The sequence below is a fragment of the Podarcis vaucheri genome, assembly GCF_965113315.1.
Source record: "Podarcis vaucheri genome assembly, chromosome: 6".
Lineage (NCBI taxonomy): Eukaryota > Metazoa > Chordata > Lepidosauria > Squamata > Lacertidae > Podarcis > Podarcis vaucheri.
In genome coordinates this window covers 66455040-66474474 of record NC_138764.1, presented here as the reverse complement: position 1 = coordinate 66474474, position 19435 = coordinate 66455040, and the positions used below count along the sequence as shown (strand labels likewise).

Sequence of the window (19435 nt, the reverse complement as noted above, 5' to 3'; positions counted from 1 at the left end):
TCACATGTGAAGGAAGAATCTTGGAGCTATATGACTGCTTGACCTACTTTTTGCATCCCCGCAATAGCTGCCAAAGTAACCTTACTGTAAGAGAAACGTCACCTTGTTTGTTAATGCTGCCACCTAAACTGATTAGTCCATTATCCTTGTTTCCATAGGAAATGCTGGCCCTTGGATGCAGCAACTTTTTTGGATCCTTTTTCAAAATCCACGTAATTTGCTGTGCTCTTTCTGTGACCTTAGCTGTGGATGGAGCTGGAGGAAAATCTCAGGTTATTGATTTATTGGTTTGTTTAGCCCCTCTCTCTTCTCAAAGTAGGAGACTTTGTAAGATGAGCTCTGAGCATTTCTAGATCATGGATTAACTTGAAGTAGTTGAACATTCTTTTCCTTGGGGAAATAATGTGAGGAGGGCTTAGGATCTAAAACAGTTAATACACCGCATCGTCTCTAAACGCAAATTCCCAGAATGACATGGCTTTCAAATGAAAGCAATTGACTCTTTTATACTGCAGGTAGATAATCAACTTGTTGTTCTGTTATTGGAACAGAATTGGCCACATGAGTGGATCTTCAAAAGCAGATCCAAATGGTAACCATTGGCATTCATATAGTCCTTTCAAATGTTTACAACACTTCATAAACATCATCTTGTTGTAATCCTTATAACCCTTTAAAAGTGGGTCAATTCCCCTATATGGGGCAGAGAGTGGAGGTAGAGAAAAAGTGGCTTGTCTAAGGCCATCTAGTGAATTCATGGCTGAAGTGAGATTTGAACCAGGAACGGCCTGATTTGGAGCTCCATTTTCACCACCACACTACAGCGTACTAGACCCCCAACACTTGCAATTTGTAATCATACCCATTTTAATTTTTGTCAGATTCCGAAATAGATATTAAGGTTATGCCAATTTTTCATCTGCAGCAGTTCAAGTCATGTTGACAGTTCTTGTAGTTGAAAGAAGAACCTGTGGCCCCCTCCAGATATTGTTGGACTCCAACTCCCATCAGCCCCAGCCAGCATAGCCAATACTCAGGGATGGTGAGAATTGTAGTCCATCAACGTCTGGAGAGCCACAGGTTCCCCACCCATTATAGTTGGTCAGGCTGCACGGTACTAACATGTGGCTTTGCATGATGATGGGCAAACAGGATTTTGCATCACTATATCTCAATTTCCAAAGCGGTAGCCATCTTAGCTTGTTGCATGCAATAGTCTCGTGGCATCCTCAAGACCAATGAATTTATTACAGCATAAGCTTTTGGGGCCCACAGTCCACTTCATCAAGTGCATTATATTACAGCACGTCTTTTGGTCTTGAAAGTGCCACAAGACCCTTTATGGAATCTCAAATGCAATCCTCCATTAAGCAAATGGATCAGATCCATTCTGTTCTGCCTTATCTAGCTTTATAAGTCAACAGAGCCCTTGCCTGGTGCTGTTCTGAACATTTCACAGGGGATCCAGAACTCCTCAGGCTTGTCCAGAGGTGCCTGTCCTTTAAATAAAAGGCAACAAATGAAAAATTGCGCAGCAAGGATCTGTCTCAGGTATAGGGAACCTGCAACCTTCCTGATTTTGTTGGCCTCTCCCATCACTCCCAAACAACATGGCCAATAATCCAGATGATCACACTCATAGTCCAGCAACATCTGGAGGGACAAAGATTTCCCACCCCTGATCTATAGGCTAACGAGAAGCTCTTTGACATAATTTGAAAATGCACAATTATAAAAATGGCCAGTTTCTCCAATTAAATGCAGTGTTATTATATGTAACCCCCCCCACCATGATTAACAATGTAGTTACTAATCACATGGCCTCTCATATAAAGACAACAAATAATTCAAGGCTCTGTTGCAAGCAAGGGGTGGAGGAGGACAAGAAGCCATCTTTCTATCCCACTAATCTTCTCAGCTACCAGACTACTGACTTATATTGCTTCTTGCTTCTACTACTGACAGATAGCATAACATAAATTGCTGGTCTTTTTTGTGATAAGTTACTTTTCTCTCCTCAGATGGCAAGCTTTTGTGTGGCAGTGGTCGTGATGATAACCATGTTGTCCTTGGGAATCTACCTCGGCCCTCTTCCTAAGGTAAAAATTGTACCACCGAGCATGCATGCTTCCAGACTGTGTAGTTCAGACTTATCTTCTGCTGTATTTACACCACAGGCTTATACTGGCTTAATAGTCATTCCCTTCCCCCAGAGAACCCCGGATATTGTATTTTCTGAGGTGACCTAGGAATCAGAGAATTGCATATACCTCCACCAATTTACAAAGCCCAGGATTCTTTGGGAGAATCAGAAAGTTGAACTGGTATAAAACCAGTATAAATGAGAAATGTTTGTATGCTTGGTGTCTTAAGTTCCCCCATCTTTAACTAAGGGATGCCTTTCTGTAACAGGCTTGGTCAAACAAATTCCAGCGTGGTGCCATTTTGATTTCAGATGGAAGGAAATGACTGGCTAAATTCAGAGTACTTGTTAGAAAGTTACTCTAACTCAGTGGTCCACACACACACCCCTTTTTGGGGGTCATGTGAGCACATTTGCACTGTTGTGGACACTTTTCAGTTACAACTAGCAATGAAAGGGAACATGATGACAGGAACCAGGCAAGTGGCAGAACTGACTTCTTATGAGGCTGTACAATTCTGCCACTGAGGCTACATTCCTATGCATGCTTTCCTGGGAGCAAGTACTATTGAAAACAGACTTACTTCTGACTAAACATATACAGTGGTACCTCAGTTTATGAACAGTCCTGTTTATGAACTCCGCAAAACTGGAAGTAGTGTTCCGGTTTGCGAACTGTACCTCGGTTTACGAATGGAAGCCGGATGGTGGAAGGGCACCGGTGGCGGGAGGCCTCATTAGGGAAAGCACGCCTCGGTTTAAGAATGGTTTTGGTTTAAAAATAGACTTCCAGAATGGATGAAGTTTGTAAACCGAAGTACCACTGTATAGGAATGTGCTGATAGTTCCTTTTGCCTGTGACCTAGTTCTAGCAGGAATTTATCTTCAAGACAGATTGGGCCTACTTAGGCAGGGATTGTGTTGGAAAAGGACAACCTCTATATAGCATATTAATGATTTTTTGGCAATGTGCAGCAATATCTGACTTACAGCATACTCCTATCAAGCAAATGTATCCATTGTGGCAGAAACAGGAATCATACTGAGGCAGCAAAAGCCTGTTATATTATTGAGGCTTTTTGTTATCTACCGTATTTTTCGCCCTATAGGACGCACCGTCCCATAAGGCGCACCTAGTTTTTTGGGGGGAAAGAAAGGGGGGGAAATTATTATTTTTTCCCCAGGCATGGGGCTGGGGTGGGGGAAGCCCGAGCGTCCCCTGACCCCAGCCCCCAGAACAGGCAACTCTCTGCAAGCCGTGGGAGCCCGCGCCGGGCTCCCGCACCTTGCGGAGAATCTGAGCTCCTCGCACCCAGGCTTCAGCATGCAGGCAACTCTCCACAAGCCGTGGGAGCCCGGCGCGGGCTCCCATGGCTTGCGGAGAGCTGCGCGAAGCCTGGAGAGCGAGAGGGGCACCGACCCCTCTCGCTCTCCAGGCTTCAGCGAAAGCCTGCATTCGCCCCATAGGACGCACACACATTTCCCCTTCATTTTTGAAGGGGAAAAGGTGCGTCCTATAGGGCGAAAAATGCTGTATTTAGTTAACTTTTAGTTATCTATTTGTTATCTATATCTATGTTGTGTGATCTTTATTTGCAGGCTGTGTTGGGAGCCTTGATAGCTGTGAACCTGAAGAATTCTCTCAAGCAATTGACTGATCCTTACTACCTCTGGAAAAAAAGCAAGCTGGACTGTGTGAGTGCCCCTTTTTAAATGCCTTTTGAGAGAAGAGGGGAGTCCCAACCTATTGTTTGGTATGGGTTAAGTCACTCTTTTGTTAAGCACCACCAGCATGAAGCCTAGAGTATTCAATGAGAATGTGAAACCAGGGGTGATTGGCTTTTGCATTTCCACATGCAATAAAATCCCCTTGGAGTTCCTCATAAGATCTGGATTGCTAAGAATATCGGGTGCTTTTTTTCTTAAGGCAAGAATCTAGCCAGCATAGCTATGGAGATATATTTCAGCCATGTCTCTCAATGATAAACAAATATTCCATAAGAACTCCAAGTGTTAAATTCCAAATAAAACAATGCAGGCGTCACCCTTGAATAAGTCATATTGCATATTTATTCTGATAACAAGATTTCTATTTCCTTGGCATTTAATTGCATTTTCTTGCTGGAGTTTATGAATACATAGGAATATATTGTAAATGAATGTTTATGAACAGAGCCCAATAAACATAACTTCTGAACTAAAAGTTCAGATGGTTAGTGTATGCAATATACAGACCTGAGCTAACACGACCAAGGCTACAGTTGGATGCCACTGTTTATCATGATGGGAATGAACCTTGGACGTGTGTACTGCTTCCTCCTTTTATAATGCAACCATTATGGAAACTTTTGTTTCTGTTTTCTAATTAACTGCAGTTTTGCATTACATTTGAGTCCTAGATTTAACTATGGTTTAGTTAATCCTAACTATGGCTAGTTTGAAAGCAATCAGCTTCATAACCTGTGGTTTAACAACATGATTTATTTTGATGGAAGAGCACAAAGTCTATTGCTATGATGCAAGCTGCCTTTTAGAGCCTGTTGCCAACACTAATAATACTGGTGGAGGGGAACATATGATTCCCATGCAAAATGATTCAAGTTCAATCTCTGACATGTGAAAGAGACCCTGAAAATCTCTTAACAATTAATACTGGTCTAGTCTAGTTCAGGGTGGCGCTGTGGGTTAAACCACAGAGCCTAGGACTTGCCGATCAGAAGGTTGGTGGTTTGAATCCCCGCAACGTTGCTCGGTCCCTGCTCCTGCCAACCTAGCAGTTTGAAAGCACGTGCAAGTGCAAGTAGATAAATAGGCACCACTCCAGCGGGAAGGTAAACGGCGTTTCCGTGTGCTGCTCTGGTTCGCCAGAAGCAGCTTAGTCATGCTGGCCACATGACCCGGAAGCTCTACTCTGGCTCCCTCGGCCAATAAAGCGGGATGAGCGCCGCAACCCCAGAGTCGGTCATGACTGGACCTTTTAGTCTAGTTCAGCCTAGTACAAAGGAGCTTCCTTTGTTGGCGCAATCCAATATCTAGAAACTGTTCCTTGAAACTCTTAGATAATGGCCCTCCAGCGAAGGAAAGTCCTTCACAAAAAAAGAGATAAGGGTTCCAGGCATTAGCTGATGTAAAATTTACTGGCATGTGTACCATGGAAAAAGCAAACGAGCTTTATAAAGGTTTGGTTGTTGGATATTTTATTTGAACAAGATTTACAACAGTAAACTAAATTAGTGTAAATTGTGCCAATGTGTGTTCTCCAGAAATTGCTTTATCAGTGAAAAGAATAATCCAAATCGTTCAGTCACAGACATCAACAATTTTCTTAAAATGCTGTTCAAATAGAAGCCAAGGGAGATATTGCTTTGAAGTTCAGAATATGTAATTACACAACAATGGACTTGAATTCAGTCTTGAAATATGCTGGGCAAAACACCTGACTCAGTGACGCACCTGCACAAGTAGTTAGTTTGGAACAGCTTCACAGCCACATACCCTTGAGTAAACTGTATACAAAAAGGAGGGATATAAATTTTATCAATAAATCATTCCTTTTCAGTAGTAAACCCCATGGAGTTCATGAGAGCCAGTGTGGTGTAGTGGTTAAGAGCGATAGACACATAATCTGGGGAACCGGGTTCGCATCTCCGCTCCTCCACATGCAGCTGCTGGGTGACCTTGGGCTAGTCACACTTCTCTCAGCTCCACTCACCTCACAGAGTGTTTGTTGTGGGGGAGGAAGGGAAAGGAGAATGTTAGCTCCTTAAAGGGAGTGAAAGGCGGGATATCAAATCCAAACTCTTCTTCTTCTAGGGCTTACTCCCAGGTAAATGTGTATAGGAGTCCATGCTGAAGCAAGTCTGAGTGCTCAATAAACATATTGGGGTGGGGATGTCAGATCAAATATTCAACTAATAGCAACCCCTGCAAGATAATCTGGGCTGCATCTTGTTTTTCCTGCCCCAATATGGCAGAAGAGACGACAAAGGAAAAGCAGGGGCCTTGGGGCAGAGGGTGCTTTGCACAGCAAACAGACCTTAGGAATACAGTCACACAAACAATTGTACTCGATTGGTCCAACTGGTGTAGATCCCACAGAACCAGCAGATATGTGCTGGCAAAAAGTCAACACACAACCACTTCACCAAAAATGCACCAGTTTAAACACTCTCGGAAGAACTGTAGGGAAAACTACTGAACCAGATATATAATTGTCCATCTTGGCCCAGTTGCTTGCTGTAGATACTCCAGTATCTTAGCTGAGATCCTCAGTTTTTTCCAGGCAGAACAAGAAATTTAATAGGCAACAATAAAACAAGTGTTTTAATGGCAATTTGAGTTGAGCAAAGCACATTTGTTCACATTCACTTGAATGGAAGTGTCTAAGGAGGCAACAACTTAACTCTGGGCTACAATATTCCAACCTTAGTTTTGCAGATATATTTAAAAATCCCAGGCCCATCCACTTCATCCAAGTATCCCCATTCCCCTCCCCATTCTCACTGCAAGGAAGTGACCAGCTGTGTTTTATGTCTTTCCACAGGTGGTCTGGGTGGTGAGCTTCCTGTCTGCTTTCTTCCTGGGCTTGCCCTTTGGACTCGCTGTGGGAGTGGGTTTTTCCATCCTTGTGGTGGTTTTCCATACCCAGTTGTAAGTATTTTCCTGGTGTGGCCTGTGGTGTGGCCCAAGGAGGGACATTTTCCATCATTTGGGTCAAAATTTCAAAGGCACGTGGAACATGAAAGCACCAGTCCCTGTTAGTAAACAATGATGTCAGTTTCAGATAACTGCTAGCTAATCTGCCATTCCCATAAATATATTCCAAGGCTGGTATAAATATGTAAGTATTTACGTCATGTTAAAAACACCTGTGGCACGTATCCTTCTCTCAAATCCATTATAGATACAAGGGAACTCCCACTGATTACTCACTAAACTCTCAGTATAAGAGATAAATGTGATGCTGGACTATGCTGATATTTCCTTTGGTAGCTTGATCTAGAGAGAAAGTCAAGGTGAAACCAGATCATGTAGTTGTGCAGTTAATTTAAAAACAACAACAACAACCAAATAGCTGGTGGGGAGAACTAAAACGGATTGAGAATGTGGCATTGCAGAGGGAATCTTTAACCCATTGTCCCTGCTGGGATCCTGATTTGAACCACATGTACCCCACCTCTATTCACAATGGGAGGAAGCTCTTGCTGGCATCAGTGAGCATTTTCCTTTCCTTGTGAACAGCAGGGTCAATGCCAACTGGGACTATGGCAGGAACAAATTGTTAAAGGCATCCCTCCCCTGCCTCCACTCCTTCACAGTCCCAAGTCAACTCCCTCCCATCCCCGTTAGCACCAGTTGGAAGAAATGCTTTATATTCAGGGAGCATCTTTGGATGCAACTGTTTCATTATGGTAGACGATAGGAAAGGACTAAGCACAGGGATCTCTGCTTTTCTTGGTTTCTCTTTTCATACCACTAAGGCATCCACCAGATTAGGTCTTTCACCATCTCAGAAAAATGGGGGGGGGGTGTTTTGCAGAAATGCTTCCCACATAGGAATAACCTTGCATGAGTGTAGACTGCAGAAGATGCTTGCAGGACTCACCTTGGTATCTCCCATGCCTGCAGTGTAGATAGGAATGTAGAACCAGAATGTCATGGACCCCTGCTGTCTGTCATCGTTGGCGGACAGTCTCTTCCATAAGGACTAGGAGGAATCCCCAGACCTTCTTGCCCGTATCAGCCTTGCAAATTCAGGCCACAGAGAACTCCATGCCATGAGGGTAATGTGTGAATCAGCATTTATTTCCCCGTGGTATAATTCTGATCTTGTAAGGGATCTTGAGGAACCACTTGTAAAGGCACACCCTTAGTCTCATTCCCCTATTCATTTTTTCAATGATCAAGACTGCTCCCTGGTGTGCTGCCAATTGTCACCACATGGGGGCACATTCATGACCCAAAAAAAAATCAACTGTGGAAAACTTAAATGTCTACCATGTTCACAACACAGCAGTTTTCCGCTCTTTTGAACATTGTGAAACACATTCAGGAAAATGAAGAAACTCAACCAGCTTTTTAATGTATATATGACACAATTGATCCAGAAGACACACTCTTCCTTTCTTCACACCCTCTGTCATCAATTTAGGATGGTGGTGAAGGAGACTAGCAAATGGGCCCTCACAAACACTGTTACATATTGCTAGACTACTGAAGCTACAGTGGTACCTCGGGTTACAGATGCTTCAGGTTACAGACTCCGCTAACCCAGAAATAGTACCCCGGATTAAGAACTTTGCTTCAGAGTGAGAACAGAAATCGTGCTCCGGTGGCTCGGCGGCTGCGGGTGGCTCCATTAGCTAAAGTGGTACCTCAGGTTAAGAACAGTTTCAGGTTAAGAACGGACCTCCAGAACGAATTAAGTTCTTAACCCGAGGTCCCACTGTACTCTGTTTTGTTTAGCAAGATTAGAGCCACTGCTGCTGCTGTGTTTTCAAGAGATTTCCTCCATTGGCCCAGTGAAATGGGAACCATAGATAAATTTATTGATATTTGTGGTGTGTTCAAATACAAAGCTCTACTGGCCTGCCCCTTTTATTTTATTTCCTCCAACTGTGGACATCACTACTCTGAGAGTGATTTTCTCCCCTCCCAACATCTCTCTTATTGGGATGAAGAGTGTAGATTGGTTTCATAATATCTCCCCCAATTTGGATAGATCTGGTATAATAATAATAATTAATAATAAATGTATTTATTTATACCCTGCCCATCTGGCTGGGTTTCCCCAGCCACTCTGGGTGGCTCCCAACCGAATATTAAAAACACAATACAGCATTAAACATTAAAAACTTCCCTAAACAGGGCTGCCTTCAGATGTTTTGGAACATAGCAGTGACAGCCACAGGTAGTTAAAGAGGAAAAATTTTGCCTGGCGCCTAAAGCTATATAATGACTTATAATGAAGTTAAGCACACAATCCTTTCTTTTCTATTTCACTTGCATCATTGAACTGTATTAACAGGAACTCCAGTGAAACTGATTTTTTTTTTTTAAAAAAAAAAAGGCTGGCTATATTTTGACAATTGTTTCTTTCCATTTTCCTTCACAGTCGCAATGGTTGTGTCATTGGTCCTGTAGCTGCTACTGATATATACAAAAATCCCAAAGTCTACAACAAGGTAAATGGGTCAGAAAATAACCCTCTGCTTCCTCCTGTTTTTGCCATCAATACACAAGTGAGATGTTTGCTCTCACATCAGATGTGATTTGAGTCTGAGCATCTATTTGTTGTGCAAATTTACCTAATAGTATTGATGGCCAAAGTTGGCCATTATTGTTCAGTAGAGTTTGAAATTCACTGGCAGCATTGCTCTTTTCTTTTGTAACCATTTCCATGGCTAACATTGTTTGTGCACCACTTCCCAAACCAGCAGTGGGAGCTCACTGCTTGCAGAGTAAATAGGAATGTGTATGACACTGGCTCTAATATGAATGTCCAATTATGTTCTGTGCCATAGGGAATCTTATGCAAGCCAAACACATGGAACAGGCTCAGCAACCTAATCACTAAGGCATGGGTAGGCAAACTAAGGCCTGGGAGCCGGATCCAGCCCAGTCACCTTCTAAATCCGGCCCACGGATGGTCTGGGAATCAGCATGTTTTTACATGAGTAGAATGTGTGCTTTTATTTAAAATGCATCTCTGGGTTATTTGTGGGGCATAGGAATTCATTCACCCCCCAAAAAAATATATAGTCCATCCCCCATAAGGTCTGAGGGACAGTGGACCAGCCCCTTGCTGGAAAAGTTTGCTGACATCTGCACTAAGGCTCTACTTTGTAGCCTGTTTGGCTAAATTGAAGAGTCAATACTATCTGGGAAGGAATTTCACTTTAATTTAACTTTTGCAAAGGGTGAAAAGTGTGCAAGATTAGGAAAATGTACTTTCTCGCTATGTTCTGTTCCCTAGCAAGAACAGAGATGAAAGAGTTAATGGAAAGTAGTAACTCTTACCAAAGTGACACTACTTTCAGGAAGCAGACTAGCAAATTGAGGGGAATCCACATGTTAACAGGTGCTACATATTGAGTACTGCAACAGGGCACACATAGCCTAGGATTCTGCCAGCCAGCTGTTTAGGTGAAAGCTTGTGCTGGATTGAATGGTCTCCCCCATCTGAGATGCACTTAGCCACCAAAAATGTATAGATCTGGAGAGGGAGCCTGCTGCCACAGTGCAGCCATTACCGCCCGCATTCATTTCTCCTTAGATGAGTAAAGGGTTCTTTACTAAATCTTCCTCCTTCTTTTAAACATCTCAAAAGAACTGCAAGTACCATTTGAACCCTGAGAACTTTTCTATTTCTTTGCAGGTCCGAGAAATTGAAGGAATTAAAATTGTTACCTACTGCTCCCCTCTTTACTTCGCTAATTCAGAGATATTCAGGGAGAAAGTTATTGCCAAGGTAAAAAAAAAATCTATTGTGTAGGCGATGATTAACCATTTTTCGCATTACAGGAACAGATATTTACCTCATGCCAAAACCATTTCTTCATCGCGATGTACAATTTTCCTCACTAAGCAACAGTAAATGTCTTGCAAACAAAGGCGTATATTGGACCTGTTTAGTTCTCTCGCTTAGCTCACTGACAAACGTTGGGAGTAAATAAATGAGTAAATAAAAAAACAAGAAGTCATACCACTTGGCTTTCTGCACCATCAGTTTTCAGAGCTCAGTCTACCTTGCAGTGACAAGCCTGGAACACCAAAATTTGTGGAGAGATGAATAAGCTTGGTATGGAAAATTTTCTAAAGGCTTGTCTGGCACCTACTCTGATGCCTTTTCAGGGCCAAGTGAACATATTATTTATTTCCCTAGGCGCGCTCTCGCGCTCTCTCTCTCTCTCTCTCTCTCTTGATTTCCTCTCAGATTTCATTGTGGTTTCCCCACTTTTCTCTGTATTTTGTTATTTTATTTTTAAAATAAGTGTATGTATCATTGTCATCACCGACATCTTAGGAGGCAGAAGCAGTCACTGGGCAAACTAATGTACTGTACTCACACTTGCACTGAAATATTTTGTTTGAATCTCATTTTGAAGCCAATATCCCAGCCCTACCCATTGCTTCCCAATGGATATAACTCTTGCTCAAGTTAGGAAGACACATTTTTAAATGTAAGAGGTCCAACTCTCATTTTTCAGCTCCACTACTTTCGGTAGGAACTGTGGATTCCCTGGGTAGAATCCAACATGGAGGAGGTAATTCCATTCTGCTTGCCTGATGCAACGATCTTGCCTTTCCTTCCTCCTGCGCACTCTCTCCAGGACCACCACCACAACCACGCCAGTTGGGGTGGGGCTCAAGGGTAGAGAGAGGGGAAAGCCCTGGGGGTCCTGGAACTGGCTTTCACTTGTAGGACAGGGTCGATGAACATGGCGGCCCGATTGTTACACGTAGGAGTTGAGAACAACCTGGCTTACTGTCTTTTATTTGAACAGACTGGTGTGGATCCCATCAAAGTCTACTTGGCGAGGAAAAAGTATGTGAAGAATCAAGAAAAGGCAAGGGCAACATCAGAGAAAACAAGCAAACTAAAATCTCTCTTCAGGAAAAACAAGGTAATTTAGCAATTTTCCTAGTTGTGAGAGATCCTTTCTATGTGTGATACATGAAGGGGTTAACATTGTTGGAATGATAGAAGGCAGCTTTGTTGGGGACAGGAAGAGAACCCTACTTATTCTGGCCTTTAAAAAAAAAAGTTGATCTGTGTGCTGTAACAGTGGAAAGAGGCTATCAACAGCCTAAAAAGAACTGTTGTTGCTGCTAGATTATGGGGTAGCATTTGTTTGCCACTTTGGAGCGAGATTTCACCAGCCTTCATGGCCACTCCTAAACTTGACTGGGACAGTGGAGGAGCAGTCAGCCTCCATATAATTTTTTTTTAACATCACATAATGATGTGGGTAAGTCATTCATCATGTGTGACTTCATAGGCACTATCCAATAGATACCCGTAACTTTCATGTACCACATTTTGTTCTGCACCCACTACTGCAACTAATGCACTAACTAGGGGGAAGGGAAATAAATTCCTTTCCCCAAAATATTGAAAACAAGTGTAACATTTTTTGTAAATTGCTTTGGGTCACTGTGGAGAGCTGTTGCTGGTCAGAATAGATAATGCAAAGTGTAGTATGGTCAATGGGAGGTGATTTAAAACAAAAACTTATCACAGTAGGAAAAGAAAAAGAAAAAAACCCCACACTCCTTTCTTCACCTGGCAGAACTTAGGGAATACTGATCTCCCCAACACTACCACCACACACACCAATTTCCATACAGTGGCCCTGCCCATAATTAAATAAAAATGAGATGCATAATTTAAAAATCGCTATTTATCCCAAGTGTTGCTGTTTTGAAAACTCTGGCCTAATTCCTTGCCAACTGGAAGGACAAGATTTTTTTTTAAAAAAAATACACAGCCAATTGCCACATATGAAACAGGGATTACTTGATTAGCAAGAAGATGTTTGCAAGTTGATTTTGCCACAAACACAGAGTGTATGGAAACAAACAAGCCTGCCTTACAATGCATGCACCTATAGACCACAGGAAGCTGCAGGTTAGACCAGGGCCTGGATAATGGTACTAGCATGCAAATTGTTGTTGTTGTTGTTGTTGTTGTTGTTGTTGTAAAATTGGGCCAAACTGGTCCAATAAATGTTGGACCAGACTGGATTTTTTCCTATTAGCTTTATCATTATAAGGCAAAGAATATTCATCAGTTATTTATTGCAAATCCAGTGCAAGCTACTGAATTCTACAGTGAAAAATGTGAAGAAAATGTATGAACTTGCTAAAATTGGGAATTGTTGGGCCATTCCTTCCTTTGCCCTTCATGAGCAACTTGTATTTTTTTTATAATCTATTACTGTCTTTCATTGGAATTATTTAGTTTATTTCATAAAATTTATATACCACTTGATTGTAAAAAACAACAACAAAAAACAACAACCAACAACCCTCAAAGCTTTTTACAAAAAGAATTAGTAGATAAACAACCAACAGCTAGCACTGCTGCTTATGATTAATGCTGAAATCCCTCAGTCTCACCTCATTCAGGAGAGTACTCTGACTCTCCGGAGAGCCTTTTTCAGTATTTCAAGCCAATATTTAAATGATATCATATAAAAGTTTGTACTGTATTAATGTATTTGACGGCTGGTTTTGTTTTGTTTTAATGGCATTTTCTGATATTTTGCTAACCACTTCAGATACCAACCATGGTAGAAATGTGATGTATGTGCATAATAAGCACGCATGCATGTCACAGGTTCGACCCCCATATGGGACAGCTGCTAGATAATTCTCAGGGACCCTTCCAACTCTACAATTCTATGAGTCTATGCATATATAATCAACATATAACATATGAAACAAAGATTTTATTTATTTATTAAATTCATTAGTCACGGTTTGTTTGTTTCTTTGCCAATGCAACCCAAAGCAACTCACAATAAATAAGATCAACAGCAATGAAAATAAGTTAGAATAAATATGAACTTGAATGTGGTCCCCCTTCCTTTGCTACAGACTATGTCTCTGCAAGAGCTCCAGAAGGATTTTGCAAGCATGTCTCCGACAGATACCAACAATAACCAGACCTCCGCAAATGGTAAAAGCGTCTCCTACATTAACTTCAACCCATCTGAAAAGCAGGCTGAACAGGGAACCATTGCCAGTCATCGCAGCAGCACCTGCAGTGCTATCCCAGAATCAAACACTGACCCCATGACCACAGCGCCCCCATTTGTCAACTTCCACACAATTATCCTGGATATGAGCGGCGTTTGCTTTGTGGACCTGATGGGCACGAAAGCTTTGGGAAAGGTCAGTTTTCCTCTTGGTTCCACCTCCTGTTTATTTCTGTGACGCTGCACTGCCTACTGAATTTGTTCTCTTTAAAACTTCCTGTTGAGCTCTCTTAAGGAGTTTTAATAACAAGAGTTGCAATAGTCTTATTTTTAAGAAAAGTTGACAGGCACCAGGGTAGCATTAGGTTCGTTTCAGCTAGTTGTAAACACTGCCAGATAAGCAATCAGAACAAGATGCTGAATCCAAGGAACACAGGTCAATTCCCAGAAACAGACTGTGACCCTTGCGCTCCTTCTGCTGCACTATTCAAAGCTCAGCCGTTGTTTACTGAGCCTGAAATGGGTGATTCCCATTGCTGTTCCAGGGTTACACATTGCATCAGTATCACCTGAGCTAAGCACTTTTGAAAATGCAGTGCTACATAGTTTGGTGTCCGTCCCCCCACATGACACTGGAAGTGTTATTATGCTAATGTACCATGTCTTGAATTTGTAGTGCATCCTAAATTCATGGACTCTCAGATTTCGTGTTGTAAAAGCTAAGAATGTACTCTCTTTCCCTCCCCCACCCCCGGTCTCCTCATATAGCTGTGCACCAACTATCAGAGGATTGGGATTCAAGTATTTCTGGCAAATGTACAAGGTAGGTCTATTGCTCTTTGTACCATATTTTCTCTATCTTCCATTTTGAGGGCCTTGAAAATGGGCAGAATAACTGCTGGAAGAAATAAATAAATATATTGCATGTGAAACACATTACCATCTTCATATTAATTGCAAAAATCTAGGTACTATACAAATTTACAAGTGCTGTTCTGTAGTGTGGCATGGGGACTGAGTAGGTATTTAATAATGCAGCAATACCACAAATCAAATTCAAACATCACTGAGCAATGCCCTCCGACTTTTTATATATATGCAAAGTAGCCTTGGAGGCTGCCAGGCTATTTGTCACTTCAAAATTTGCTTTCACCAATCTGCTTTTCTTCCTGTGGGTGAAAAGATACTCATGTACCCTATCTCTCCCATGGTTGGCAAAACAGCTGGAGGGGTGGTTATAAAAAGACATATGGCCGTATGTGGAAAGGTTAAACAGGTCTACAAATCAGGGGAAGAATCACACAACTGAAACTGATTGTTGCATGTAGTTTCTGTCCCTCTAGTAGTATTAAATATCCAATGTGAATTGGTTTTGTATCAGTTTCCTAGTGTAAACTCCTTGTTCCATTGTGGATGCTTTAGCCAGCTAAAGGGTTCAGGGCATGACAATTCATAACAAAGCCTGTTTGTAGCCAGCAGAAAAGACGCACAATGCTTCAAAAATAAATAAATCACACAACTGCATAAGAAGAGGCAGGTATAAGAGACTTACATGATTAAGGGGTTGGTGTTTTCTTCTGCTTCACTGCATTAACTTTAGATTCAGGGTTGTGTTTTTCTGAAATCATTAGACATTGCTAATGGTTGTAAATGTGTGACTTTACTTAACCATAAGAGGTACGATTTCTTGAACTTCATTGTTCTTGGAAATAGCATGCAATTGATATGCCAAAGCAGCTTAAAGCTGGAAGATGGAAACACAGAGGAGGGATGGCACTTCTACTGAGGCAAAAGTATAGGGTATTTTTTCATGATTGCAATTCAACCCACATTTTAACTTAATAAACATATGAAATCATGTGGGCTTTCGCCTTTTGCCTCCAGTGGAATAGGGGTGTCTCGCCCACAGACTACCCTAAAACAGCCTTGTTATCCCACAATGATTCAAGAAATATGAGATTTCCTGAAGAGTGTTATGATAATGGTGGTGAAATTAATGAATTACTCTACATATTGGAGCTTGGGACAGGGTTCTAAATAATGTGTGTCTCCAGATCTTAGGGGTTTAATGACACAGTGACTCTTTCTATACCACTTCTTGTCCCAGAAAAAATATTTTGCCAACACATTACATGAGCCAGCTGCTTTCAAGCATACAGCTGGGGGGGGGGGATATCTCCCAGCAAAGAACCTGCAGTCCCCCTTAGTCCTCTTGCTCAATCCATTAACATTTTGAGCTTCAAATTCAAACAGCAATAGGGCGTCATCCTAGTTCCATATACTTGTGTCTGATTCTTAGCAATTGCAACAGGCCCTATGGGCTTTAAATATTATCATTTTGCATTACATAGGCCTTCTACCTATTATTCCCGCTCCCAAATCTAGTGTATAGGAAATGCCCTGACACAAATAATTTTCTAGCACACAGCTCCTGCTTGCAGTTTAGTCTATATAACTTTGTCTCCTTCGTTAGCCCAAGTGTATGATGATATCCGCACGGGGGGAGTCTTTGAAGAAGGAGGTCTTGAGCCCAGTCATCTCTTCGTGACCATCCATGATGCTGTTTTGTTTGCAACAATGAATGGAAACAGAGCCACACAGCGTCCTGACTTAGAGCAGGTATAGATGATTCACTGTCTCTTCACTCTTTTTGCCACATATGTGCAGCTCTGTGCATGTGTGTTTCATACTCTTCTGCTTTCCTTTCAGACGTTGCCTTGGTGGTTATTAATCAGATTGGCTAATAGGCTTTTTCTTTTCTTACACTTTTATCTTGCCCTTTCTCCAAGAAGCTCAAGACGGCATACACAGTCCTCCACTCTTTATAACAACCCTATTAAGTAGGTTAGGCTGAGGGTTGTTGACTGGCCCAGTCACCTAGTGAGTTTCACGGCTGAGGAGAGATTTGAACTTGTGTCTCTGCAGTTTTAGTCCTACACTGTAACCAGTATAGTATGTATGAATGCAACCAAACCTTCTGCCCTCTTCCTATTGTTCACCACCACTAACAGACTCACAGCCCTACACCTCACCACTGGAGATCCTATAATCAATTGCTCCTCTGATCATCAGATACTGTACACCTATTTTCAAGCCTAGCTTTGCACCTGTTAGCAACTTTTTTTAAAAAAAGAAAAATGCTAATATTCTTTCTGCCACAACAGACTCTGAAGAGGAAGCTTGAGGGGAATGAGATAACAGGCTCCTTTTAGTCATTAGAAAGACATAGCTGAGTGTCTGGTCAATGGGTGTGTGTTGGTGTGCTAGATTTGGGGACAAGGGCTGCAAGCTGCCCTGACTACTTTTCCATTCTGGACTCATTTTATCCAGCCTGAGTCTTGAGAGAAGATAGTGGTCTGCTCTTCCTGGAAACCTGTCACAGATGACTAAGTTTGAAAAATGAAAAACAAAACAAAACAAAACATGAAGTTGTTAACGGTCCAGTCTAAATGTAATGGGCAAAATCTGTTTGGATTTGGATAGGTGCAAATAAAGAAATATTAAGTATGGTGGGTGGCAGAAAGCAAGGACTAGACATGGTGGCATGTTAAATCGCCCCATATCTCAGTTCTGTGTGTTCATGCACAGATATAGACAGCAAATCTATACAGTTCAGTGGTTCGTCTAAATGGAATGCTGCCTGGGCAGACAGGCAAGTTGCAGAGGTCATTCTGGTTTTGTGCTTCTTTCTCTCTAGAAGCCTTCACAGCTTGGCTTTTAAAAAATGCCTATGGAATTGTGGGGAAGAGCTCCAAATGAAGATCAGCAATTGATTCTGCTAACTCTTGTGGAGATAAAAGTATTAACTGGCCTCCCAGATCAAATAAACTCACTACCAACAAATAACTTTATCTCATATGGACTGAGCTTTAGCTTATTGGTCATTACTAATCTCAAACACTGATGCACCATGCCTGCCACCTCAATGTATCTGGTTAAAAGGAGAAATAGAGCTGGATGTCATAAGCATATTGATGACACCTCACTCTATTAACTTGCAGCTAAATGTATGAACTGATTCTACAAAAACATTGTATATGAAGAGAGAAAAGATGAATACTATGGTTTTGATCAGTAGCAAAATGGATCATTCAGACTTGCAAATTGCCACTCGATGCTGCACTTATCAAGTTATAATCATGCATGTGTGAGTCAGTCAGTCTGCAAAGCAAACCTGTGTTGCATGCAACAAACTAGCACACAGACATTTAAAAAAGATAAAATAAAGAACACCCCATCATTTTATATCTAGCTGCTAAGCTCATGGGGTAATCATGGTCTTGGTTTCCTTATTTGCATTTCTTTGCTTGATAAAGAACTTGTTGACCCAGCCTTCAGCTGACATGATGGAACACCTAATCATTGCTGTATGGCAACTGCTATTTGCTCCTAAGAGATTTGTTGAAGGTGAAATCATCTGGTTATCATTTGGATATGGGGCAAAGGACTAAGTCCTTGTTCCACCATGAGGCTGGGTCTAGCTCCTGAGGCATGATAGGAGGCAGATACGTGGGGGCTGGGCAATATTTTTAGAAGCCTGTGCTGAACCACACACAGATATTTGTGTCTACAACATTCATGAAAGATGTTTGTGTACCTTCTATTTTTCAAACTTCCAACGATTGCCACTCCACTCACGCCCTTAACAAACGCTATTTGAATGCATTGACCCTTCCAAGAACAACTTGAAGTGCCATCACATCATCCAAATGCCACTGAAACCAAACTATTCACAGAACCCTTGTCTCACTCTTACAAGACTTTTAGTACTTGGGAATGAATACATTAACACAACAAAATACGTGTGTGGTATATGTCAACCATAAGGGTTTTTGTGTGGGCAAATTACTGTTTAATGAATTTGCATAAAATGTTCCTTATAAAATCTAGAAAATGTTTGAGGAGCTTGCTGACATGTAGGTACATGCCAGAACAGTGTAACAAAGCACTACAAACATGTTGCAGTGCCTACAAATAACAATTATACCCCATGTTACAATACAATAAATATTTATTACTTGTAGCTATAGGCCATTGCAAAGAGGGGAGAGTACAACTGGAAACTCGGGGAAGGGAGAGAGCTCTTGAGCTTGGGTCCTGCTTGCATGCTTCCCACAGGCATCTAGTTGACCACTGTGAGAACAGGATGCTGGACTAGATGGCTCATTGGCCTGATCCAGCAGCCTCTTATGTTCATGACCATAATGTTTGCAGCAGCAGCTGAAAAAGTACACAACAGTTGCTGTATATACTGTCCTATTACTGCAACACATAGGGGAGATCATCTTAAATACATATACTGTATGTTGAGCTGTCCCCTTGCTAGCATTTGTATTGGTAATTAAATCTTTTAGAGTCTTGTGCTGACCTTTGGTTTTAAACAAATAAATGGCTGACTAGCAATATTATCATGTTTTTTTAGCTTGCAAACAATAACTGGTGATTTGTCATGCTTCCATACAGAGGTCAAGTCAGATAGAAGTCTCTATTTCTGATGAATCACTGGAAGACAGCAGCGCTGAATTCCAAAACTTAGAAGAGGTAAGTTAAAAGAAAAATGTGGTATTAAGTGAAATGTCTGAGCGCTCAT

General features: G+C 41.7%; 1 protein-coding gene across 2 annotated transcripts in view; it reads left to right on the top strand.

Moving 5' to 3' along the window:
* The window catches only part of SLC26A9 (solute carrier family 26 member 9), a 57689-nt gene that overhangs the window by 36692 nt on the left and 1562 nt on the right, over positions 1–19435 (top strand). For both annotated transcript variants that reach the window (XM_082228296.1, XM_082228295.1), the window contains 11 exons: positions 159–272; positions 2022–2099; positions 3743–3838; positions 6687–6793; positions 9258–9327; positions 10521–10613; positions 11650–11769; positions 13745–14041; positions 14614–14668; positions 16319–16464; positions 19309–19386. In XM_082228296.1, coding sequence (XP_082084422.1) covers positions 159–272; positions 2022–2099; positions 3743–3838; positions 6687–6793; positions 9258–9327; positions 10521–10613; positions 11650–11769; positions 13745–14041; positions 14614–14668; positions 16319–16464; positions 19309–19386 — 1254 coding nt within the window. The remainder of the gene's footprint in view (positions 1–158; positions 273–2021; positions 2100–3742; positions 3839–6686; positions 6794–9257; positions 9328–10520; positions 10614–11649; positions 11770–13744; positions 14042–14613; positions 14669–16318; positions 16465–19308; positions 19387–19435) is intronic.